Below are 26,273 nucleotides of genomic sequence, written 5' to 3'. Positions count from 1 at the left end.
GCAAATCCCACTATTCGTGGGTAAAAGAGTAGCCCAAGAGTTGGCGGTGGGTGGTGATGACTAGCTGCCTTCCCTCTGGTCTTACACTGCTAAATTAGGGACAGCTACGCAGATAGCCTTCCTGTAGCTTTGCATCTATATTCATTAACCAAATGTTGTTTACCTTTCAAATTAACGTTTTTTAGAACTTTAACACCCTAGACTTTCAGCCCTTGGTGGCTCAGAGGTAAATCTTATGGATCATACCACTCCTACAAACCGAGGTTTCAAACTCGTGGCGGGCACAGCAGAGAAGGCCCATTGTGTACTTTGTTGTTTAATTAAAAGCAAAAACCTTCAAGTTTTTCCTCAGAGCTGGCGTATTAAATCCATTCGTAGCGACCATGAGTAGAGCATGGTGAAGTGAAACGTAACGTTTAAGTTTTAAAATGACAGCATGTTTACAGATACTCAAATCATTTGAGCTGTCAACCAGAAATAGAATTATTTTCATAAATAATCAACCTTTATCTTTACGAGACATGGTTAGCGAAGATCAAACGAATAAATTCCTGACCTGAAAAATCAACACGTCATTCTTATTACTTAAGTGTGTCTGTGTATATGTATATATATATAGTAAATTGTTTCTTACTCAATTAACTACAGTACCTAAGGCGCACGAAACGCTTCTTCACGTATGGAAAATGCGACAGAGCGAAAAGATTTATACTGGTATAAACGCCATGAAGGTAAGGTTGTCTCTTTTGTATGATATTTTGTTGTTTGACATTTTTGAAACACTTCATGGAAATATTCTTACAGTAGTCAACAGTAACAATATACACACCCGTAGTCATGCTATCAAGGTAAAGGTTTAGTACTGAACCGGATATAGCTAGTGTACATAGCAATTAAGTTGATTGTATTAGGAAGTGCGTAAGACTTTTACCGACTGGTTGAGGGCACATTATCAGTCACTGAAACACATCAGATTTTAAACGTTTTTGGTCACTTCTTTTTAAGTTCATGTTTAATATAATTTTTTGTTATATCGTCTAAACTTTTGATGGAGGTTGAAATGATTTATACTTTCGATAAAGCCGTGTATCATTAATAAACAGTTCTATGCTGTTTACAGCACAATATAGAATTAGTTACATTAAAAGACTCAACAGGTGGCGTATGTGTGTTTGAGTGAGTGTTTTTCTTAGAGCAAAGCCACATCGGGCTATCTGCTGAGCCCACCGAGGGAAATCGAACCCCTGATTTTAGCGTTGTAAATCCGTAGACTTACCGCTGTAATAGCGGAGGTCTAGGTGGCGTATGAAATATCTTAACAGGATGGAGGAAAAGCATCATAGCACTTATATCTCTAACCATAAAGTGTGGCTGAAAATCTAACGTGAATTATACAATAAACTAATTCAATTAGAGATATGATCGCGTTTCTCGTTGTTGTTTTTTATTGTTGTTGCTGTTTTTGTTATGTTTAATTACGAATTCAACAAAAGGTATTCTACAAAAAAAATCTACTGACTAAATGTGTGTTCGTGCATGTACTAGTTCTATTAAGCACAAAGCTACACAATGGGTTATCTATGCTGTGTCCACTGTGAGTAGAGAGACATCATTTTTAATGTTATAAATCCTAACAGTGTATTTTCATATAGCAAAACCACAAAGGGCTTTCTGATGAGTCCACCGAGGAGAATCGAACCCTTGATTATAAAGTTGTAAATCCGTAGACTACTGAGCAACTCGGGGGAGGAAGACTTTGACAGAAGAATGAAATAGTACTTGAAGTAAGATGAAGTATAGGTTTATGCAAAATCATTCTTGGTTGATGTTGATTTACTTTCAATATAAATTCAGTCTCGCAAAATATTTAAGGAATGTCATTCAGAATGAATAGTCTTTAGATGAAAAACAACTAGAGGTAACGAATTAAGAAGTGAAGTTCACTTATAGAAAATTGCTATTATAAAATATGTAATGATTAACAGTGGCATAGCGGTATGTCTTCGGACTCACAACGCTATAATACGGGTTTCGATACACGCGGTGGACATAACACAGAGAGTCCATTTTGTAGCTTTGTGCTTAATTCCAAATAATCAATCAATTAATTAAAACAAACACTAATAAAAACATCAGTTAACTCTCTCTTCATATAATTTATCTTGAGAGTGCAAATTAATCAACACTTACTGACCTAGAATTTAACATTGACTTTTTAAAATGGCATCTTACTAAATCCATAAATCTTTTACAGTTATTCAACGGACGTGTTAAAGAAGACCTGAAAACAATGAATATCTTCCAATGCAAGAAAATACAAGAATATTTTTTTTATCGTAGGACCATGTTTGTTTGTTTTGAATTTTGCGCAAAGCTACCCATGGGTTATCTGCGCTAGCCGTCCCTAATTTAGTGTTGAAAGACTAGAGAGAAGGCAACTAGTCATCACCACCCACCGCCAACTCTTGGGCTACTCTTTTACCAACGAATAGTGGGATTGACGGTCACATTATAACGACCCACGGCTAAAAGGGCGAGCTTGTTTGTTGTGACGGGAATTCGAGCTCGCGACCCTCGGATTACGAGTCAAGCGCTTTAACCACCTGGCCATGCCGGGCCTCTTAGGACCTCTCGTGGACATTCTGCTGAGATAGAAGGTTAATTATCTACGGCTAATAAACGAATTTCTAACTATTCTAAGTATTTCATATGAACTAAGATCTATTCTCTTCCTGTGTGTTCTTTGGTGTTTTTGTGTTTTTATTCTAAATAGCATGAATGGGCGCCTTCCCCCTTGTAAGAAATAAAAACTAATTTAAGTTTTAAAAACTTCATTGTGTTTTATTCTATTCTATTGTCTAAAAAAGGGTACTCTAGCTTGTTTCGTTATATATATATATATATGTAGATGAAAATGTGTAGTATTTTATTAATACAAACATATAATCAAATTAACTGATTTGTAAAGACATTGTATAGGCTGTTTAGAATAGGTTGTTGACTTTAAGGTATCTACATATATATTTATCTCTACTAATTTTATAAAAATTCCTGAGTAAAAGTAATACACGCTAAAGTAATTGTATAGAATGTCCCCCGCGAGTACAGCGGTAAGTCTACGGATTTACAACGCTAAAATCAGGCGTTCGATTCCCCTCGGTGGATTTAGCAGATAGCTTGATGTGGCTTTGCTATAAGAAAACACAAACGCACAGTTGTATAGAAACTATAACTACCTGTCGTAAAGTGGATTCGGAACATGGGATTGAAGTGATTCCAAATACCACATCATTTCGTTCATTATGTTTCAAAGTTCATTCTAATTCCTCCTTTAGTGGTTCAGTAATAAGTATCTGGGCTTATAACCCTAGAAATCAGGTTTTAATATTCGAAATGAACAGATCACGGACAGTTTATTTGCGCTTAATAACATACAATCGTTTTAATTGTTTTTGTTTTGTAATTTTCGTTTTCTGGTTTTTGTTTTCCATATGCAGGATTATATTACTTCATTTTAATTTTTTACAGTATTTCGACTATTTTCTGATAACTTTCAGAAAATTCCACTAATATTTGTCTCACGATTTAGTTACATATCAGTCCATCAATAAGATGAATCAAAGGGCTGATATAACAAAGTTCTCCCCTAGAAACACAGCAGTATGTCGATACCCGTCGTGGGCAGAACAGAGATAGCCCTTTGTGTAGCTTTGTGCTCAAATACAACAGCAACATATAACAAACTGTTTCGAATATATTTCGTGATTTTGTTACTGAAATATTATACAATACCTTGGTGTGATTTTATGTAAATCTGAGCAAGCTTACGCACTTTGACTGTATAAATATGTTAAAAAAATAAAGTAATATAATATACAGAGCGAAGAACTATCTGGTACATCACAGCTATCCTTTCACATCAACCCGAAGAAAAGTAAACATTCTTATCTTCTTCTTTATTTTTCAGAAAATCATCGATTTCCCCTCTTATTGTAAAATTCCAGCATCTTCTATTGCCAATCACTATGTTTTTTTAAAAAAATAAGGATATCTTAAACTGAGATTAATTCATGTTTTCAAAATCTTAAACTCGTGTCACTTCATTATATTGTCTTAATGATACAGCCCAGAGAAATCAGAGGACTAGAAATACCCAAAAATTTAAGGCATCAACGAATTTTACCATTTTATCAGTTATGCCTCTACCAATAGCATTATAGTGAATAAGAAAAGGCCCAAGCGTTTACCTATGAATTACTACAATGGTTGTACTGAACCCCATTAATAACAGTCTTTTGCTTTATTCTCTCTGACTACCTTAACATTCATTTAACTATTATTTTCCTAACACCAATTAACACGATTGTCTTAACTAATGTTATGTGTGGAACCTTTTTAAAAGCTTTTTAAAGTTTAAGTACACCAAGTCCAACCCCTTTCCATTATTTAGATAACAAGCAACATCCTCGAAGAAAAGATAATTGTGGATCCAGCTTGTTTTCTTTTTATTTTAACGTCATAACTCATTAAATGATTCTGCAAAGCTTTTTCTTTAGATTATCCAGACTTTGTTCGATTACAGAAGTAAAATTAATTAGTTTGTAATTGTAAGGTAATTCTTTTCATTCTCTTTATAAATAGTAATAATATTAGCAATTCTCCAATCCTTGGGTACCTGGCCAATGTGTTGTGAACTGCCAAAATTAGGGAAAGGAAGAGAGACCCGAATATTTTATCTTTGGCATCCTTTAAAATCTTGAAGAAAGAACTTCGTCTGAGCCTATTGCTTTATCTATTTTCAAATCCTCAGTCTTTGTACTTATCACCAAGGAATTAATATAAACATGATTCAAGTTAATTCCAATATTTCCAATAGAATTATCAGGTCAGGAATATTGCTAGTATTCTCCCTTGTGAAACAAAAGAGAACATTTAAAATATCAGCCATCTTGTAGTTTTCAACAGAACATCTTGCCATTAGCATCCTTTAATGGCCCATTCCTAATTTTAACATTTTCATTGCCTATAACAAAACGCTTAAAAATTCATTGCTGTCAGTTTTATCATTTTTGATTTCTTAATGTATTTTTTATACAGCTCCCAGACTTTCCTACAGCTTCGTAAATCTTCCTGTTTATCTGTAAATTGAAATTCTTAAACGTATGGTATCTAGCCACGATCTCTTCTTTATGGCTTTACGTTTGATATTCATTGTTATCGTTTTAATCTTTAAAAAAAATAACCGATCTGTTATTCATCATCTTTAACTCATTATCCAAATACTCCGATAATAAGTTTCCCCATATTTGCAATATTAGTTTTCCGAAAATTTAATACTAGAATTTAATTTATTTCTCATTTAAACTTGCAACAAAACTTTAAATATAACGTTGCGCTAATCATTCTCTCTCTAACATTCCCCACTTCAACTCTTGCAAATATTCACTCCTGAAACGGCATCCTTCTGGACGGTTCTCTGTCATTTGATATAGAAGACCATTTGAAAATGATTCAGGATGATATTTCTATCTCACTATTTGACTCCGTGCAATCCCAGTCATTGCGTATAAAACTAAAGTATCTTATAATTCTTGTATCGGTACTTTTATTTGTCATAACCCTTATCTTCTTACATAGCTTCTCACTTACATCGTATTTCTGATTAGATGGCCTAAAACAATTGTCAATTAACACTTTTTTAGAACTAAAACCCCTAAATATATAATTCACGTAGGTTCAACTTTATCACTATATCTACAATCCCAACAGGATACAGTTCATTCTTTATATAAAGGCTCACCCCACTCCTTCTTTTAAGAAGCCCATCACTTTTAAATACATTAAATCCTTAACTTTCAAAATAATGCATACTATAAACACAGTTTAGGTAATTCTAATTATATCATAGTCTTCCATTTCAACTAGAGTTCTGAACTCAAAAATGTTCTTCCGAATAACGTTATAATAATAACAACCAATCTTATTATTAAATCTATTGTGTTTATTTTTAAAACTGTTTTTACTGGTATACTCTACATCTCTTATTTACAGCTTCCTCATTGGTCTAGCTCTCCCTTCAGTTTGTTTCTGCTCAACACCACATGTTCCCTCATCATTTTAACTTTAGTTTAAACATTCTTAAATAAATACATTTAAAACCTCCCCAAACCTATTACTACTTGTCCTACTGAAGTGGATTCTATCTCCAGCGTATAATTCGCCTTTACTCTGAAAACTATCCCTCGAGTCCAACCAGCCCACTTGTTGCTTTAAGCATATCCATTATAATATTTCATTTAAACCTTGGATCTTACCAAGTAATTGATTCCCACGTGTAGCTCAAGGGAGAGAATCACTTATTTATTATTGTCCCTAAACCTTTAAAGGAGTTATTTATACTTGTTAAGAAGCTTTTTTTGGATATATAACTTTAAAAATACATCATTATGCACTGTTAAAAGAGAATGCTCCTTAATACCAGCAACTGAGTTATCAGTGCTCTTTGTAATGTCATGTAGCTTAGCATTTATAAAATAAATTATAGGTCTAAGCTTTTTATTGTACCTTTAAAAATAACTTTATCGGTATACCTAATGAGAGAGTTCTCATTACATAAATCTCTTGATAATATTGGTCCTCACTAGAAACATTCAAAAGATCAAATAGGTTTGAAACGATACGTTAGCGTTCACTGAAACTATTTTCGTAGCTCTTAATTTTTTAACCAATTTCACTCTTTTAAACCCAGCACTGTTACCCTCCCTCAGAACATTTTTTTTATCATCCATAACTCTATCCGTTTATTTCAAGTAAGGTAGATATTCAAGTATATAACGTACTGTATATCTATCCGAGCCTCATTAAAACCACAATAAAATCAACAGTTTTCAAACATTAACAGCCCTATCACCTACATCACTATAAAATTCACCCTACTTATCCCTGAACCATCTCTAATAATGTTGTGAAGTTTTACTAGTGCTTATTTTCTGTTAATAGCCAATTCATCGAATAATTACATGTGAAAAGGTAAAATTAAGCTATTTCATAGTTTATGGTGTAAATTGCAGATTGAAAAAGAAGTATTGCTCTAAAATTCGGTGTTAGAGTATTAACTAACAATAATATTAATTATCTCTCAGATACTTAAATTGCTTATAGAGACCGACACTCGACTCGTAATCCGAGAGTCGCGGGTTCGAATCCTCATCACACCAAATATGCTCGCCCTTTCGGCCGTGGAAGCGTTATACTGTGACGGTCAATCTCACTATTCGTTTCTAAAAGAGTAGCCCAAGAGCTGGTGGTGGATGGTGATAACTAGTTGCCTTCCCTCTACTCTTACACTGCTAAATTAGGAACGGCAAGCACAGATAACCCTCGTGTAGCTTTGCGCGAAATTCAAAAACGAACCAAGATTGCTTTTTTTTTTCTAAACAGTACTTTTTGAACAGCTGTAGATCCATTAAATTACTTCATGCTAATGTGTATCTGACTGTTCTAGAAGTTTCACACCTTTACGTACAGGCATGATTTCTGCTTAATTGTCGTGTATCACGTAAAGAGAACATGCTACATTTCTTAACGCCATTTTTAAGAGTTTGTGTTTTCTTTAGTGACTGTTTCTATTTTAACAGTGTTAGTTAAAATATCCTGTTCAAAGTTTCAATAAGGCTCCTGTTGACACATGAAATGTTGGTTCAATCTGAACATGAAATAGCCTTTACCAGCTTAAACTCTGATTTATACACATTTTTCATATGACATTTCTGTCTTGTGAACCATCAGTACATACCTATGCTATTGTCTGGAATAGTTTGATTGCCTGTACTTTTACAGGCATTATGCTAGTGTGGCATTATGTTATTTTTTGAATGATAGCCATTTATAGTGTAAATTGTCAACATGTGACTATGCTCCATTAGAACTAGTGTAAAATAGTTATGGATATTATTTAGTGTAAGCTGTCTAGTATTTCAGTCATCCAAATACATATCTGCTTCTTTATTAACAAATCAACCATGAAAACGTATTACAGCGAATAATAAATAAATACTTGGCAAATACGAAATGTTATGTAAGTTAGAAAACCTAGAGTTAAAGATAGTGAAACTAATGTAATTCCCAAAAAATGTAATCACAAAGTTTGTTTCTTGTGTTAATATGTCATTGTGCTCCTTTTGGTCTTGATAACTGCTTGACATCGCTGTGACATGTAGGCATGCGTGAGTTCATGATGCGACACGTGAATTAGATGCTTCTCGGTTTATTCTTTTTCACTCTATTACCCGTTAACTTTCTGCAGTTTTCGATAGATGTGGGATTGAGATGTGGGATCTTGATGTAGTGTCTTTATCCTCTCTCTCCGAAGATAGTTTCTTACTTGAAGCAATAAAATAAAATAAAAAAGATGAAGAGTGAAATTTCCTCTTTAGTCCACGTCTACTGCACAGAGTGTATGAATATGACCAACTTTTTTAACCCTGTAGTATTGAGCAGAGTAACCCTAAAAAAGTGAACCGCTTAGCTCCACAGAAGTGATCCCAAATTGGTGGTTTTAACTGGGTCTCGAGGATATTGATGACCTTTTCGGCATTTACAATGCCTTTCACAAAACACAGGCGTCCCACCCCCTGCCATAGATACATCCCCATGTCATCTGATGCTGCAGATGCTTTACAGTTGCATTCAAACACGTAAGATTAAACACATTTTACTATATTGACCTGATAAACACTGCTTCCCTTCAGACCCTTGGAGGTTGAGCTTTGATTTGTGTGACAAAATCACATTACTTCAATCCAGTCAACACTCTCTCTGGCGCAGTTGGACCTCATCTTCTTCATCTCGTTGGCGAGAGAAGCTTCTTTCTTGGCCAACGTGCTAGAAGACAGGTTAAACACAAGTAAAACCAGATGGCTTTCATGTTGATAGTGACCCCTGAAGTCTTCTGCCATGCTCTTTTGAGATCTATGAATAACAGTCGACGATTGTGCAGACTTACGCATTTCAGAACACAATCATCAGCTGCTGTGGAACCTTTCTTCTTACTCCTTACAAACCCTTAGCCGTGGTAGAATCACGTGCCAATTTGGATATTTTAAGCTATATGCTTGAGAAGAAAAATCTCAAATGAAACATGTGAACAACTTAACTGTCTTATTATTGAGGTCGAGTTTACTGCCAATATCACAGCAACTACGAGAAAAACAACAACAACAAAACATTTATCTTATACTTGAACTTTAGATGCAAGAATTAAATTTTATGATTAAAACTAATATGAATAAAGACAAATCCTAACGTTTAAGTCCAGGCAAAAAATAAATGTGATGCTGTAAAGTTTAGTAATTGACGCTTTTGTTTGACTTAGCCTGAGTTACACGAATAAAACTGGACACTTTTTTGCGTAGTCACTATCTTCTATTCATGACTCAACAGACATAGCTCACAAGCATAAATGTCATTTATTAAAGAGAGAGGTGAAGCATAAGTTCTTAAAAATTCGATTACGTTATAAACTATAGCCAATGTTTTTCAAAAATCACAATATTTAACTTTTATCACGACATTAAAAACCTCTAGAAAAACTTTCGAGAAACTCTATAAATTACTTCTCATATTATATATTTTAAAGCTAATCCTGATTTTGCCTGAATGAAAGTGAATCGGATTCTGTAAAAAAACAAAACATGGCCTTATATTCATAAACAAAACAAAGGCCAGGCTGCTTAGCGTGTACATGTCACCCACGTGACTGAATATATCACTCTCGCTTCCGTGAAGGATAGAGTTTGCCCTTAAATGATCATCTAACTAGCTAGAAGAAAATATCACTGTTTATTTTGGACATCTAAAGTTTACAGATAACTTTTTGTGTGTGTGTGAAAAGTACGTTAAGTACGTTTGCTGACGCAGTTTTGTATATTCCCTTTACCATCTTTCTACGTCAGTAACTAAACGTGCTCAACAGCATGAAAAATTTAAAACATTCTACATCTTAATTAAAGGAATAGAAAACTAATGGCGTGTCTTCATATCACAAAATTATATCTTAACACTTTATTTGTTTGCTTTTTAAGCTTTCAATAAAACTTATAATTACTTCATTTATCTTTAAATGTACCAGTATCAACTCCAAAATATTGACTTTTAAATGTATTTCCTATCAAATATCGACTTTTTTACATAGCACATATACACTTAGAGTAATGCCTGCTTTAGTTTAAAAACGAACTTAGAGAAGGAAAGACGGTGTGCCCTGAAAACGGCAAGCATTGTTTTCAAGAATACTGCTATAACATTAGTTTCTTGTTTAAAACAGAAGACATATCTGTTTGTTTAATGTTTGTTTGTTTTGTTTGTTTTTTGAATTTCGCACAAAGCTACTCGAGGGCTATCTGTGCTAGCCGTCCCTAATTTAGCAATGTAAGACTAGAGGGAAGGCAGCTAGTCATCACCACCCACCGCCAACTCTTGGGCTACTCTTTTACCAATGAATAGTGGGATTGACAGTCACATTATAACGCCCCCACGGCTGGGAGGGCGAGCATGTTTAGCACGACGCGGGCTCGAACCCGCAATTTTTTTTTTGTATTTAGCATATTGTTCATTTTTATTTCAAATGAACAATGTCATACAACGGATTTTTATTATTGACTATTTATTTATATTACAAAAGCCACCAAGTTATAATTTAACGAAAGGGTGTATAACGTTGAAACTAAATAAGTACGAACAATTCTAAAGTAGCAACAGTGATAATATAGAATAACAAAACCTAGTTTATTGTATTAAACAAACCTCGTCGCCGTGGGAGCGTTATTATGTGACGGTCAATCCCACTATTCGTTGGTAAAAGAGTAGCCCAAGAGTTGGCGGTGGGTGGTGATGACTAGCTGCCTTCCCTCTAGTCTTACACTGCTAAATTAGGGACAGCTAGCACAGATAGCCCTCGAGTAGCTTTGTGCGAAATTCCAAAAAACAAACAAACAAACAACTTAAATAATGATTCAACCCTTAAGTTTTATTCAAACATACATAGACACATATATCCAAATCCGGTTTTTAGCGATATGGGCCCGAAATTTTGGCCCTCAAAGTTACTATTGAGACCATGAGCACTTGAATTTCTGGAAACAGTTCAAAAGAGACTACAATAATTGTTCTAGGGATTGAGAAGCTGTCATGTAAGAACAGGTCAAGGTCCTTAAAATGATTTGAGCTTGAGAAAACAAGGGTTAGAGAAGGATCTAATCGAAGTGTTCAACATTATAAAAGGAATATTTAGAATTGATGCATCATCTTTTTCCTTGCTTAATGGCAAAAGTGATAAAACTGTGAAAGACAAATATAAGATATATTAAGGTAGAATTCGTCTGCAAATTTTATTTTTTTCGAATAGGGTAGTAGTCAACGCGTGTAACAGATTGCTTTCAGGTGTGGTAAATACAAGATTGAGGGAATTCAAGAGAAGGCTTGATGAGTTCTTGAGAAGTCAGGGCTGGATATAAGTAGATGCGAGTTTGATGAAATAAATAGGAGAGCTGCTGTGGACCAAGGGGCGGGCCCCTTCCTGTCTCTCAAATGTTATGTGTAAAAAAATATTACTTCATGAAAATAACATATGAAAAGTCATTCGGACGAATTATTGAAATTTTTTAATCCCTTACTGAACCCCATCAGAAAATATTACATCACGAATAAAATAACAATAGTATACGGTATCAAAGCAGATAGAAACACGAGTTACTACTTATTATTTCAAACCGAAGAATGAAATATGAAAATGAAAAAAATAATGCGTGAGACAAATAATATTTTGATACGATAAGTTTAAATTCTTCACTAAACATTGGCGTAGAAAGCAAGGTGTACCACGTCTCACCCATACTTTTCAGTTGATCCCAGTAAAAATGCATGAAAATTACTTTCAGGAGAATATATAAAAGTTAGTTTTCGAACACAAGGGCTCTAAGACAAGCCGCATATTCCCTCGGTCAAATAAATCTTGTCCACAACTTTTAATTTTCCTCTTGCACTTCTGCTAAAGTAAGAAAAAAGTTAAATTTACTCATTAGAGTGTGATGAGAGAGATTGTCTAATATTAGTAGTTACTGACATTACAAACCATATAACATACAGTACTGTGCTTTAAGACATAAGAGCAACGTTTTCTCTCCATCATTTCTTTTTATTTCTAAACTCAAATTCTCAGTTCATAGTGGACGAAACCTAAAAGTTCGTAGATTAAAATACCTGAAGACGAATGTCGGAGTGAGTGAATTAAAAAGTAATGTTAGGGGGGCTCTTTATTGGGCCTTACAACACATGCTTATTACCTACGTTATGGCCAGATATTAATACCTGAACATATGATCCCCTTATGTTTTTTGAAAGCTCAAAAATCGACAGTATACGTGCTTTTAGATTTTTGCTCTTAATTAATATCGCCATCATACTGACCGCTGGGTGGTTAGACCGCTCGAATTGCATTCTAGGAGTCGCAGTTTCAAATTCCATTACCAAATGTGTTCGGCCTTTAAGCCATGGAGGCGTTATAAGTAATAGTCATCCCCACACACGTACCAGGAGGTCGAGACGATGTAAAGAAATTATACTTATCAGGCAGGCGGTAGTACTACTTGTGTAAGGACGGCTGAGATTTTTCATCAAATGGTATTTTAAATATCTGCTCAATAGATCATCAGAACTTCACAACACGTTACAGTGTTTCCTTTTACAACAACATTTATGTAATGACTGAGTCACAAGTTCTAGGAATGTCTGTAAATGTCATAGCAAAAGGTTTGGATTTCTTGTTCTTTCTTCCCTTTCGCCGTTTCGTTCTTATTGCATTATAATTCAAAAACCAAAACAATGGTGTCAGTCAATTTCACTGAGGTGTTATAGTTTAAACGAAGTATCTACTTTTATAACTATTATTGATAACTGGTGGTATTTTTTTTTAAAGTTAATTATAATATAAATGGTATTGTCATTATTCCTAGAAGTTAGCTTTCTTACAGACATTTGGTGTTCATTTAAAAAACTTAAGTACAGGGTGAAAAAGGAATTACTGGTCAATAATAAATACAAATGTCATCTCTACTATCTTGTTTCTATTGCTTTTGAAGGATTGATATTAGCAATCTTTACATTTACTTTTTTTTAAGTTTTTCTTTACTTGCATAGTTATAACGCAGTTATTTAGGGTCAGTGATGTCGAGAAAACCCACTTGTAGAAAAAATATGTAAAAACAGCTCGTTTTTACATATGTAGTTATTTAGGGTATTTAATGTTTTCTACATAGTCCACATTCTACTGATGAACCATGAGCATTTTTTGGCTTGAAATAGTACCATGCCATCAGACCCCTATATTATTAGCACTCTGATTGCACTTCTCCCACTATGTGTTGGCTTTTGATCTCCCAAATTAGAACCTTTCTATCAGATTTTCTGTGTACGGGTCTGAATCCACTATTTATTATAATAATCTGATAGTTGACAGTGGATGGTACTGACTAGCTGTCTGCTCTCCTATTTATCACTTTTAAATCAGGGACGACTAGCGCAATTAACCCTCGAGTAACTTTGCAAGAAATTGAACAAATAAACACACAGTCTTCACGCTTTGTTGTATTGCCATGCCGTTAGCCTTATAAAAAGAAGATATATGTTTTAAATTTCGCTTAATCACAGGATTGTCAAAGCCAAAACATCATATATTTTGCTTAAGTAACTTGTTACTATGTGGCCTAACGTGGGATGAAGGCTTTCTTTCCCTATAGGAGTTCGTATTGCCACTAATAACACTTGTGAGGTTTACTCCACGGTGATGTTTCAAAGGGTATTAGAATATACAACTAGAAGAAGCTACTAAGTCCAATCACGCTGCTGTTCCCACAGATCAATTGATGTTTCTATGGTAACGAGGTCGGTGTCTTAGTGTATGTCTTGTCAGGTGCGTGACACTTTGGCCACACAGAATGTATGCGAAAGGAAAAGACTCAACGGTACCATCTGATCCTCAGGCAAGAGAAAAGTAAGCTTTATAATACTTTAGATTTATGGCGTCACTTAAGATGTATTGTCAAACAATATTGACAGAATTTTTTAGTTATTCGGTTAATTTGGTTTATATATCAAATACACAAAATCGTTGCCAATTTACTAAAAGAAGTAGTCTTCGTTGATAATCATATTAACATTATCAACAAAACTATACTATTAATAAGTATCATGTATGTATAGCATATATTTATTTTTATGTTTATGTCTGAATTAATAAGATTATTTTTGCCGAAGTAAAATATTTGGTAAAGGGTTCCGGTTAATATGTCGCAAGTAACACAGACTAAGCCAGTTAGAGCTTAAAATTTTACGTCGAATAATAAACAAACTGCGTTTTCACTTTTAAGGTTTTAAGGAAGAACAACAAGCAGTAACTCCAGCGTGAGACATTTGGCATAGCACATTCCATATAAGGATAATAGGGGTGTAATTGATTATTTGTTTTTAACTTACTTTTTTTTTTGTTTCAGGTTAGCCCTGTATGTTTATGAATATTTATTACATGTAGGAGCCCAGAAAGCAGCCCAAACTTTCTTGTCTGAGGTAAGTTTTTCTTTAGTAGTTCGTACATGAATGGGGCGGTAGTATCGAGTGGTTACGTCCGGCATGACTGGTTCTTCCACGTGAACGATGATCGTTTACGATACACGCTGCAAGTTACCGGACATGTAACATTGTGATGAAAATTAGTCTTAACGATATTATTTTGAAGCATCCTATCGGCAGCAGAATTACTTGCATTTATAGATTTATATTGTTTTCAGAGCTTTTGCTACAAAATGTCAAGACTATATTAAGATTATACTTAATAAACTATCCAACGACAAAACTGAAATCTTTGATATTGTTATTTGTGTATTATTATTAAACGAAATAAACTGTTGTAATCCTTATTTACTTTTAACTTAAGTTTATCTTATCGTTATACTTTTCATTACAGCTGTTTATTACGTTAAACAAACCATGTATGTTATTCAATAAAATAAATAAACAAGACAACCTTTTTCTATAATTTTATAAAAATACGGAAATTCGAAAGCTTAATATTGTTTAATATTTTTAAGTCATTATATGTCGTTAATTTTACTTTCAATTATACTTTGCCTTAACCTACCGATATTATGTAGCACTATCTTTTCTATCGCTTGACATTAAAATTTGATTGTTTTCAGGCAGTATTAATCCCTATAAGTTGCAGTGGGTACTACTACTGGTAGTAATACTATGTTGTAAGGCAGTCGAAAGTTTCGAAACAGTGTATTGTTACACTACTTTTTTTTGACATACCACATTAAGTTAAAGGTATTTGTTATCAGGTTTATTTGAATACTGACATTACTATTTATTTTTGTTGTCTATATAAATATATCATAATCAAAGATAGTTTTAGAACCAAGTTACGTATGTATTGTAACATTTTGAGATATAGAAGTGTGTTAACAAATAAATGCCAATGTTTATCTTATATAAGTACAGTATATTTCGTTTTTTGAAACGATTAATAATTTAACCGTAACTAATTTTGGTAATAGATGCCACCGTTTTCAAAGTGGCAGTTTTGTTTTGTACCTTTATTTATGCAAGTTAATGAGATGCAGCTAATTAAAATAAAGGTAATGTACTTTCGTAAAGATGTAGATAGGTTATGATATAAGACTAATAAGATGATGTACCTTTAACTTCATTGTCTGACCTGTTTGACTGGCAATATTATATTTACTGCTGTTTGTTTCTAGATAAGATGGGAAAAAAACATAACCTTAGGAGAACCTCCAGGGTTTTTACATTCATGGTGGTGGTAAGTAAATATCCATTTATTATCTATGAAAAAAAACTGAAAAGCTCTTAAAATTAAGTATGTTTATTCCAGTATATTAAGAAATTCATGAAAAAGAAATTTAATACCTGCAGAATAATTATTTGTTTTAGTTACATTTATATAAATAACATAAAATTAATTAGTTTTATATTTTTAAGATCATTTTTATGTAAGAGTGATGATAACTTGTAACAAACCAGCTGTAAGGTTTTATTAGATGTAAAGAGTGACATTTACTAAGGTAGGTTATGAATTATTAATATATAGTTGTTTGAATCGGTGCTTTACCATTTGCATCACCTAAAATCAAGCTGAAGATTATTTATATTAAATATTAACTTATAATATTCTATTGTACATCTAACTGAAGATTGTATGTAGCATTTTAAATCATGTCATGATGTTGAATCATAACATCTGTTGATTTACAGCCTCTTCCATAAAGAATGTCTGGAAGAAGTTAAAAAGTTAAAGATGAATTATTTCCACAACATTAAGTATTTTTTCTTATCTGTTACATTTCATCTTAGTTTTTTTCTTGATGTTTGTACACAATGTTTCAGGTAAGTATTATATTTAAAAATAAAGTATCTGTAATAGAGAAAAATCTGCTTTGTTTATGTGCATAGATATGTGCTAATGATAATAATGAAATGCTGTTTACTTTAATTATTAAAGTTACTGTTATTTTATCCAATATCTTAAGTCAAAATCAAAACCACTGATAATCACTGTCATAATGACCAATGTAAAAACTGCTGATATTTGTGTATGTCATGAAAGTTGTCAGAATTTTGTCACACACAGTCTGTAGCTTGACATTAATAGATAGAATGTAAGTGTTGATTCTATGTTGCCACAAAATTTTGTTTTTTTTTCAGAAGCAAAATATTCATATAAAGGATCTTTTTCACAAACGTTTTGTATTTAGGTTATTTTAATAATTAAGATATCAGAATATATATCACTACATTTAAAAGTTAAGCCAACATATTGATATTCTTCCAGTCATTAACTGTTAAAAACAATAATTCAGCTGTCTCTGTTACAGAAAAAAAACATTTATTTAGAAAATCAATAAAAGGTTTATAATACTCATATCTGCCATCACTACTCAAAGCTTACTCTGAGGGTTCTTTGACTTGACAACGTGAATAATAGCTTTTATTATGAAATTACAAGGATGTTCTCTGTGCTGTTTAGGTAAAGAAAAATGTGAATGTATTAGTTGTTGTCTAAGACATCCATCAATGTATAACCATGCATTTTAACAATTGGGGCTGAAACTGTGAAACAGGTGTTGGATGTTTCTTTCACATATGCACTTTATGTATAATAATTTTAGTATTGTCAGTGTCACACTTGTTTATTTATAATCTGTAGTAGAAGTGGAAGTTAATTTTCCAGAATTTAAAGTTATATATTTTGAAGTATCATTATATCTTTTTAGTAATCTGAAGCCAATTATGTTTTAAATTTTTGCTAGAAATATTGCTCATTCTGTTGTCATTACTTTCTTATTAATTTTCTTCCAAATTTAATGCAAAATATTTTTGATTCACTTAGCTCTCTTGAATAGCAAAATTAAATTACATGTTTGATATATATTTAATTTTTCACTTACATAATAATTAAGTTTTATTTGAGATGTTCAAGTATTGCCAGTTTTCAGCTAATTTAAGAATCTTTCAATTTTTTGTTATGAATAGTCATCAAACATTTGAACTCCACTCCCTCTGTTAAATCATTGATTTGTCCCATCACTACAAAAGAAAAATGTACAATAAAAGAAGATTATCATATTGATTCCTATGTTGGTTGGAGCCTCTATTACATGTCCTCTATTGTTGTAGTACTTTTTGGTCTTTATTTTATAGATGGTTCTTCTGAATGTTGAAGAAACACAGTATCCAGATTATAGTATATAATTTCCTTGTACTGAATATCATTTGTTTCTGATGCTGCTGTGCAGATTTACTGCTACATGCTTTTGTTATAAACAGTTTGTAGCTGCTGTAATAAATTATTTCTGTCTGCAAAGGCTTGAAAATTTCACTCTAGTTTCTGCAACTGTTTAGAGACTATTGGTGTTCTTATCATATTCACAAACCAATATATGCAAGAACCGGTTGTTTTTGTTCATGATTGTGTATTTAAAAACAACAGCTCAACCACGAAGCGGTAGGCCACACAAACTCACAAAATGGGACCACTGAGTGGTGAAGTGCATAGCACTTAAAAATCGTCTGTTCACAGTTACAACATTTGCTACTGAGTTTCAAACTACCTCTGGAAGCAACATCAGTGCAAGAACTGTTTGTTGGGAGCTTGATGAAATGAATTTCCATGGCCAAGCAGCTGCACACAAGCCTAAGATCACCATGCACAATGCCAAAAGTCTGCTGGAGTGGTGTAAAGCACACCACCATTGGACTCTGGAGTGATGGTGTGGGGTTGTGTTTTCATGGTTTGGGCTAGGCTCTTTAGTTCCATCTTAATGCTACAGCATACAATGACATTCTAGAGAACTGTGTGCTTCCAACTTTGTGGCAACAGTTTAGGGAAATCCCCTTTTTTGTTTCACCATAACATTGCACTCATGCACAAAGTGTGGTCAATAAAGACATGGTTTGCCAAGGCTGGTGTGTAAAACTTGACTAGCCTGCACAGAGCCCTGTCCTCAACCCCGTCGAACACCTTTGGGATGAATTGGAACATCGATTGCAAGCCAGATCTTCTCGCCCGATATCAGTGCTAGACCTCACTAATGTTCTTGTGGCTGAATGGGAGTGAATCCCTACAGCCATGTTCCAAAATCTAGTTAAAAGCCTTCCCAGAAGAATGGAGGCTGTTATAACAGTAAATAAGGGACCAACTCCATATTAATGCCCACAGTTTTGGAATGAAATGTTCAACAAGCACATATGGGTGTGTGCACATAGTTTGGGCCATGTAATGTATGTTTGTAGTGATAGAAAGTTGGATGGGTTAGTATGTCACTATAAAAAATATCATAACAGTTAGATGTTGAGAGCAGTGTTCAAATTGTAATCTTGTAATAAATTGTAATTATCTTAATTATTACTCTCAGAATCAAGTTTGGATTATCTACCTGTTCTAGGCACTAATCTGATGTGCTGAAATTTGTTTTTGCATATAAGTAACAAACAGTAAGTTTGTGTGATATTATACTTTGAGTATATTATAACATCCTTTTTTTTCCACTTTAATTTCACTTTTATGCATAGATTGCTATAAATCAATGTTTGTTCACTGTAGGCTTTTTTAGCATATTCTAGAATTGAAAGGAACTGCTTTGCTGAAGAAAGCCAACTTGCTGAGATGTGTTTGAAGGATATTTCTCTCCCTCTTGAAATATTATATAGCTGTTACCATCTACTAGTATTTGTAATGTAATACAAGCACAAACTTTTGTTGCTCAGAGTATAAAAGTTGTAGCCATATCAAAAATTAAACTATGATCCATGTATACATGCACAAATACCATAATAACAACACAAATCAAGTTTGTCACTATTCGTTGTTAAAATAAGTTATTGTTTTATATATATGTGGTGATGTAATTTTTTTTATATCTTTTGCTTGAGAGTTTTTGTTGTAGTGAAAGGTGTATTTCAATTGACTGAAGTAATAAAAACTACTCATTACATATCATTAGTCTTAAGAAATTTATTATAATAAAGTGTATCTTCCATGTTTGGATTTTTGAGCTTTAATTTTTAGTTCATAGTATGGGACAAAACATCTTTTGTCTTCATTTGAATGTTGCAGAATGAAAAAAATAAGAAAAATTTCCTTTTGACACAGGTAAAATGTGTGCTTCATAACTGCACATATACATAGATCATTGTTGATTGGCTCTAAGGTTATAAAGAGGATGGTTCATCTTGTGTTTTGCTTGCATACCTGCTTATTTTATAAATTTCTTTAACTGGTATGTTGCCCTTGATTTGTTAAGGAAATCTATAACAATTTGGTTCCATCAGCTTTCATTAGGGATACCTGAGAATATTATCGAGAACTTATTCAAGTTTTTATTGTTTTATTTGTAGTTTCCAATATTTGTTACAGTTCTAGAGTTTAAAGTATTTAAGTCTTATTTATAATCAAACTCTGGGCAGGAGCTTGTTAGAACAGAAAAACTTGTTTTCATTGTGTTCTTAAATTGTTCTCAAGTATTTTAAAGTTTGCACAGCCATTATCTTAATAAATGCCAGTATTAGAATATACTTAATAACAATTTTAATAGATTCAGGCTTTAAATATAAGACTTTCAGAATTTTATTTCAGAGAAAAATAACATATTTTATCATTATTTCTCCATGGTGATGTGTTTGATATAATAGTCATGCAGGCCCAGTACAGATACACCTAATTCTAATGTCTTTTCTGTAATTTTTTAAAATAAGTATTTGCCATCCAGTTGTACAAAAGTGGAATATGTTTGAATAGTTTTGCAGCTAATATCTAATGTTTCCTTAGATATGTATGTCTGGAGAATTGCCTTATATTTTCATAAACATCAATATTTATTTCCCTTCTCATAGTGTCTTTTGGGATCTTTATTGTGCAGCACCAGAAAGGCGAGAAACATGTGAACATTCAACTGAAGGAAAAGCATTTCATGACTATGTAGGTTACTATTGTTTTAAAGGTTTAAGATCAGTAATATATCTGATAGTTGTGTAGTTCAACATTTGAGTCAAGACTGTGGCTAAGATAACATGGCAGTAAGAAAAGCAATAGAATTTTCTTTGACATATTATTTAGGCAGAGTATTCATGATGAGTTCAGTGGAATGGATGGCAACTGCTTCTTGAAGAAAAAAACAAGATTGAGAACAGACGTCTTTTGAAAACATCATCCTCTATACTTGTGTTTTGTCTACAACAAGCAGTTACTATCCATTATAGCATACTCAGCAATAACTTTGTTCTGAAGGTCAGTAAAATAAAAAATTATATTTTTACATGTTTTATAATTATAAGTTTAACTTAGGGTTTATGTTGTGAACAAAACTTTTATGAAATAGATATTTAATTCAGAAGAGTACTTTAAAGTAAAATGTTTGTATTTAATTAAAATTATTCAGTATTGGAGTTGGTGTTTTGTTGTTTGTTTGTTTTTAATTGAAGTGGATAAAAAAGTTCTAATGTTAAAATTTAAAACAAAAGTAATTTTTAGAACAATTAAATCTAAACTGTTATCAAATTAAATGTCAATTGAATTATCAGTGCACAAAAGTTTTGTGAGAAATTTTGGATTTAAGCTTTTGGTACCTTTAGTTGTTACTATAGATTTACTACTAACTAATTTAGCATCTTTCTTAAATACTGATATTTTTACAATACTTCATGGAGGTTTTATGCAAGTAGTTAAGTAGCCTTGTGAAAGGATGCAAGTGGTCTTAAACATGCATTCATTTTCACCTCAGGCTAAGTTACATACAAAGTTGGGCATTCCACAGAGCTTATAACTTGATTGGGTATGCTTGCTTCTATGTCATTGTACCTGTGAGATGAGGATTACATTGATGCCACCTGTGATCTCCTCCTGCATCCAGCTTTTGTACAGTAGAGCCAAGGCAAGCATACAATATACAAAATCATACTACATAACTAAAGTACCTCCTCCCACAGCTTTAGTCTGTTCAGTAGAGTCAAGGTGAGCAAGCAAGGTATGGTCTGAACACACCCTGATATCAATAAATATACTTAACAGCCAGTTGGGCATGTGCAAGGAGTTGGACAGTCATATACTCATTTCATCCATCCAAGCAACACATGAAGTTCACTTGCCTCTATTCTACCCTTCTGTTATGGACAAAGAGTACATCCTAGTCAAGACAGGCTTATGGAGTCCTTGGCATTGGATGTCACATTCCTTGGGCTCCCTTTCAGGCATTTTCTGAAGAAGGCTCATCTAGGTAACATTTGGCACTGGTATGAGATTCTAGCTTAATATACGGATTTCTGCACACATTCCTTCCTGTTCTCCCAACTTCTGATGCACACTTTTATCTTCCCTTGTCAATAAATAAAGTTACCATGCATGGAGGCTGCATTGCCTTATTATTGGTGGTGGGGTTTTGTTACATGATAAGATCATTTTCCATCAGCACAATTCACATTTAAACATGTGAAATTAGGTGGGAACTGCCTCAAGTCTAGTAGTATTCAAATATCTTTGGCAGATGTGCAAGGAAGATACCTTTTCTGGTATCTATTTGAAATACCTTTTCAGATTAAGAAAATGTTAACACTCATTGAAAAAATACAGGTTGAACACCTGTGGTCATAAGTACAGTTATGCAATTGACTCAATTACTTTTGAGCATCAGTTGCTTGATTTGTGTGAGATATTAGTAATTAGCTAATCCAAATTAGTGTTGTTTTTATTCCAACTATCAAAGTAAGTTGATGGAGAAACCACTGTTCAATCAAAATTCACCTTTACTTTAAATACATAAAGAAAGTTGATGGTAAATATAGTTGCATGCTGTGTAAATTCTGCATTTTCCCTGGACAGTGATTAACAATGGAAGCAGCCTTTTAAATCTTTCAAGAATGTGGTTTTTTATCTTTAAAAACTACATTATTTAATCAAACATAGTTTAAGAAACATGTAAATAGTCTTTTACATAAATCTGACCTTTTTTAAAGGTAAAATATAGTTGGTAAATATAATATATAATATGGTAAATATAGTTACATGCTGTGTAAATTCTGCATTTTCCCTGGACAATGATTAACAATGGAAGCAGCCTTTTCAAATCTTTCAAGAATGTGGTTTTTTATTTTTAAAAACTACATTATTTAATCAAACATAGTTTAAGAAACATGTAAATAGTCTTTTACATAAATCTGACCTTTTTTAAAGAATGTCTTTGCTTTCATGACAGTTTGTTTTGCCATCTATCAGTCAAACAGTGGTCTACCAACACCCTTTGACAACACCCTTGTGAACTTGAATGATGACTTGACATCATAATTTATGTAATATGTTATATGTTTTTGAAGACTTAATGATTTTGTTGAATAACCTTAAACTAAATAAAACATGCTTTAAATGAACAGTTAGTTCATTTAAAACTTACTGCCCCTTGTCTTTTGTTATTAAAATAATTCATAACTTTATCCGTTTATGTTATAATATTAGTAATTGTTGCAGACCTTTGGTTCAGAGACTTGAGCGCCTTATATTGAATTTGTATGAATGAGTTACCATTGTCTTCAAAAGAATGGTTTGTTTGTTGAATTTTTACAAAGCTACTCAATAATTATGTATGTAAAAAAATGGCTGGTTTGGATTGAGAAAATTTTTATATAGAGGAGCAAACAACGTTTTGACCTTCTTTGGTCATCATCAGGCTTGCAAAGAAAGAAAGAGTGTTAATTTTGTTAATTGATTTTACTTTTTGTCTAGGTGTGTGTGTATAATGTTTTCTTTGGTTTGTGGTGGAAATTTATTGATGTTGATGAAGTATTGTTTTATTTTGTCTAATTCATCATTAATTTTATCTGGTGAGCATAGTTTTATGGCTGTGTTTCTTTGGTTTCTTAGTATGTTGAGTTTTTGTTTTGTTTCATGTGCTGAGTCCCAAGGAATGTATAGTCCAGTATGGGTGATTTTTCGGTGGATTTCTGTTTTGAATTGTGTGTCGGTTCTTGTAATTTTGAGGCTAAGAAATGATACTTGATTGCTTTCTTCCTGTTCACATGTGAAGTTAATGTTGGAATGATTAGAGTTAATGTGATTGAAAAAATTAAGTGTGTATTCTCTAGATATGAATCCTGCAATTGTGTCATCTACATATCTGTACCGGTTTAGTGGTTGATGTAATGCTGTGTTAATTGCTTGTGTTTCAACTTGTGTCATACAAATATTGGCTAGAACTGATGATACTGGGTTGCTCATGCTTAGGCCATTTGTTTGTATATAGTTGTGGTTGTTGAACATGAAGTTTGTCTTCATCGTGGTGAATTCTATGAGGGTTGCTAATTGGTTGCTGGGAATGTCTATAGATGGGTTAGGGTCTCAGATATAGAGTTCTAAGGCTATCTTGCAGGCTTCAGCTGTTGGAACTTCTGTAAAGAGGGATATAACATCAAAACTGGCTATTAAGGCTTTATGATTAAGTTGATTAAGATTAGACTTGAAATTAAAATAGTCTTTGATGAATGAGCTGGCTGATGATACATATTTGGAAAATGCCCATGTTATGTATTTACCAAGATTGTAATTAAATGATTTATATGTGGACATTATTGGTCGTAATGAACAATTCTGGTTTATGAGGTTTGGGGATGCCGTATATTTGTGGTGTGCATGAGTCGGTCTTGTGTAGGTAGGAGTAAAGTGTTTTTGAAATTGTGTTGACTTTTTTCATTTTTATTAGTATTTTGTTTAGTTGCATTTGTGTGTATTTGACTGAAGAAGGTTGAAATGTTGTTCGCTCTTCTATATAAAAATTTTCTCAACCCAAACCAGTTGTTTTTACATATATATTTTTCTCTACAAGTGGGTTTTCTTGTCATCACTGATTAATATTTCATCACTCAATAATTAGTAGAGCCAGCCATTCTTAATTTTGAAATGATAGACAAGAAGGAAGGCAGTTAACTGACATCACCTCTTGCAAACGTTTGGCAACAGATCTTTTAGAACTTTGTCAGATTATTTTAGAACAGATCTAAATGTAGATAGTAGTGAGTGGCATGGTATGTTGAATGCTGCACTGTTTAAAATTAGATGTTTGTGATGTCAATCTGCTAAGTCTATAGTTTTGTACAAATTAGTAACTCAAATTACTAATACTGACAAACTAGAATATAAGAGAAGAACCTCATCATTTTATTTTGCTGAGATATGACTTATGAACTGAATCAAACATGGTGACCCCCCTCATGTCTTTCCATTTTTTGATACAGTCCCTTATATACTCTTACTACACTATATGACATGTGAATAACTAATCAGCAGCTCAGAATGTCCCTAGAGTAGATTCCACGTCATTTTAATCTTTGAAAAGGCTTCTACATTCTCTTGAATCAAGTTCTCAAGGAGGTAGGCTATAAAATCTAAAAATATCTTAGTTACTATGCCTAAAAATTGTAGTGTAATTCTGTGGTATCAGTGTAGTTATTTATGATTTTTGGTTATTCAGCTATATATATATAAAACCTAAAAACAAATTTTGTTTGATATCCTCCACTTGTGAAATTTTAAAATGCTTAGCAACCTGTGTCCAGCAACAATCAAGTACATGAGTGTATTCATGTACCTTCAAGTTTGAAAGTCTGAGTGTTGGGCTGCAGTCAACTATATTTAGTAGCCACAAGAAAGCAAAGACCTGTTATTGTTTTTTAAATAATTTTAATGTGTTTTCTTTTTAGGGGTTTATCAACTCTGGGTATGCAGTTAATGGGATGACACATGTAAGTTATTGCATTTTACCTTAATAAAGTGCATATATTCTCATTATTACTGTGTGTGTGTGTAAATATATACATGTGTATGTTTGTTATTAATATTTATGACATAAAATACATTGTACATTTAACATTTAACCCTCTCCCTTTTAAAACCTTGCATTAGACAGTAAGTATCGACAAAAGGTAATGATTGTCAACTTTGTTGTGTAAACGAATATCCTAAAATCTATCACCAGAATTTATTGATCATAAAATTTTGTATATATAATAATATAAGACCTAAGTATATTAGTTGAAAACATTATTTTTAGTACTTTTGTCAGAACAAGGTAGACATATTATGCAAGACTAGTGTTAAAGATAAATCAGACAGCAACAGGTTTTTAGAAAATATAATATTAAACAAATATTCTACACCTTTTAAAACTTCCACTGTCAGAACCAATATAGTTTCTTAGAGTTCACTTACTTGGCGTTTGTTATGATCTTTGCGAGTTAAATTTGTGTATATTATGTGTATGTACCAGGTATTTTTTCCCAGCAACTTACCACATTAACAAAAATTATTTATCAATTGTCCTATTAAATATACAGGTTTTCAAGTGCTATAAAACCAGCTACTGGATGACAAAGCTCAACTTTCATTAAGCTTGTAGTGATAGTGGTATTGGGTCTCTGATAAGAAAACATAATCCTCTCCTTCCTTTCTCCATTGCATTTTATGTATAATTACATTTATTTTTCCAAAACATATCATCTGCTGACACTATGGTTATTTCTTGATCTCCAGGGTTTCCAGTCATTTATACCCCATGAAATTTGTCTTAAGGATTCTAATTTGCAAATTTCTGCACCAACTTCAATGTGCCCATAATCTTGATACTATATATAAGCACCTCATTCTGATAATGTAATCACTTTTT

The 26,273-nt window shown here is 32.9% G+C and overlaps 1 protein-coding gene across 16 annotated transcripts in view; it reads left to right on the top strand.

Annotated features, from left to right (window-relative positions):
* The first annotated feature begins 645 nt into the window (after nucleotides 1-645).
* LOC143249305 (single-stranded DNA-binding protein 3-like) overlaps nucleotides 646-26,273 on the top strand; it is a 68,644-nt gene continuing 43,016 nt past the window's right edge. For 2 of the 16 annotated variants that reach the window (XM_076498917.1, XM_076498915.1), the window contains exons 1-6: nucleotides 13,824-14,047; nucleotides 14,547-14,619; nucleotides 15,813-15,874; nucleotides 16,327-16,458; nucleotides 20,464-20,548; nucleotides 25,312-25,353. In XM_076498917.1, the coding sequence (XP_076355032.1) occupies nucleotides 13,992-14,047; nucleotides 14,547-14,619; nucleotides 15,813-15,874; nucleotides 16,327-16,458; nucleotides 20,464-20,548; nucleotides 25,312-25,353 (450 nt within the window). In that variant the 5' untranslated portion in view covers nucleotides 13,824-13,991. The other 14 variants (XM_076498906.1, XM_076498910.1, XM_076498909.1 and 11 more) reach the window with 14 other exon arrangements.

The sequence above is a fragment of the Tachypleus tridentatus genome, chromosome 4, assembly GCF_004210375.1.
Source record: "Tachypleus tridentatus isolate NWPU-2018 chromosome 4, ASM421037v1, whole genome shotgun sequence".
In the NCBI taxonomy this organism is placed as follows: domain Eukaryota; kingdom Metazoa; phylum Arthropoda; class Merostomata; order Xiphosura; family Limulidae; genus Tachypleus; species Tachypleus tridentatus.
This window is presented reverse-complemented; position numbering and strand designations above follow the sequence as displayed.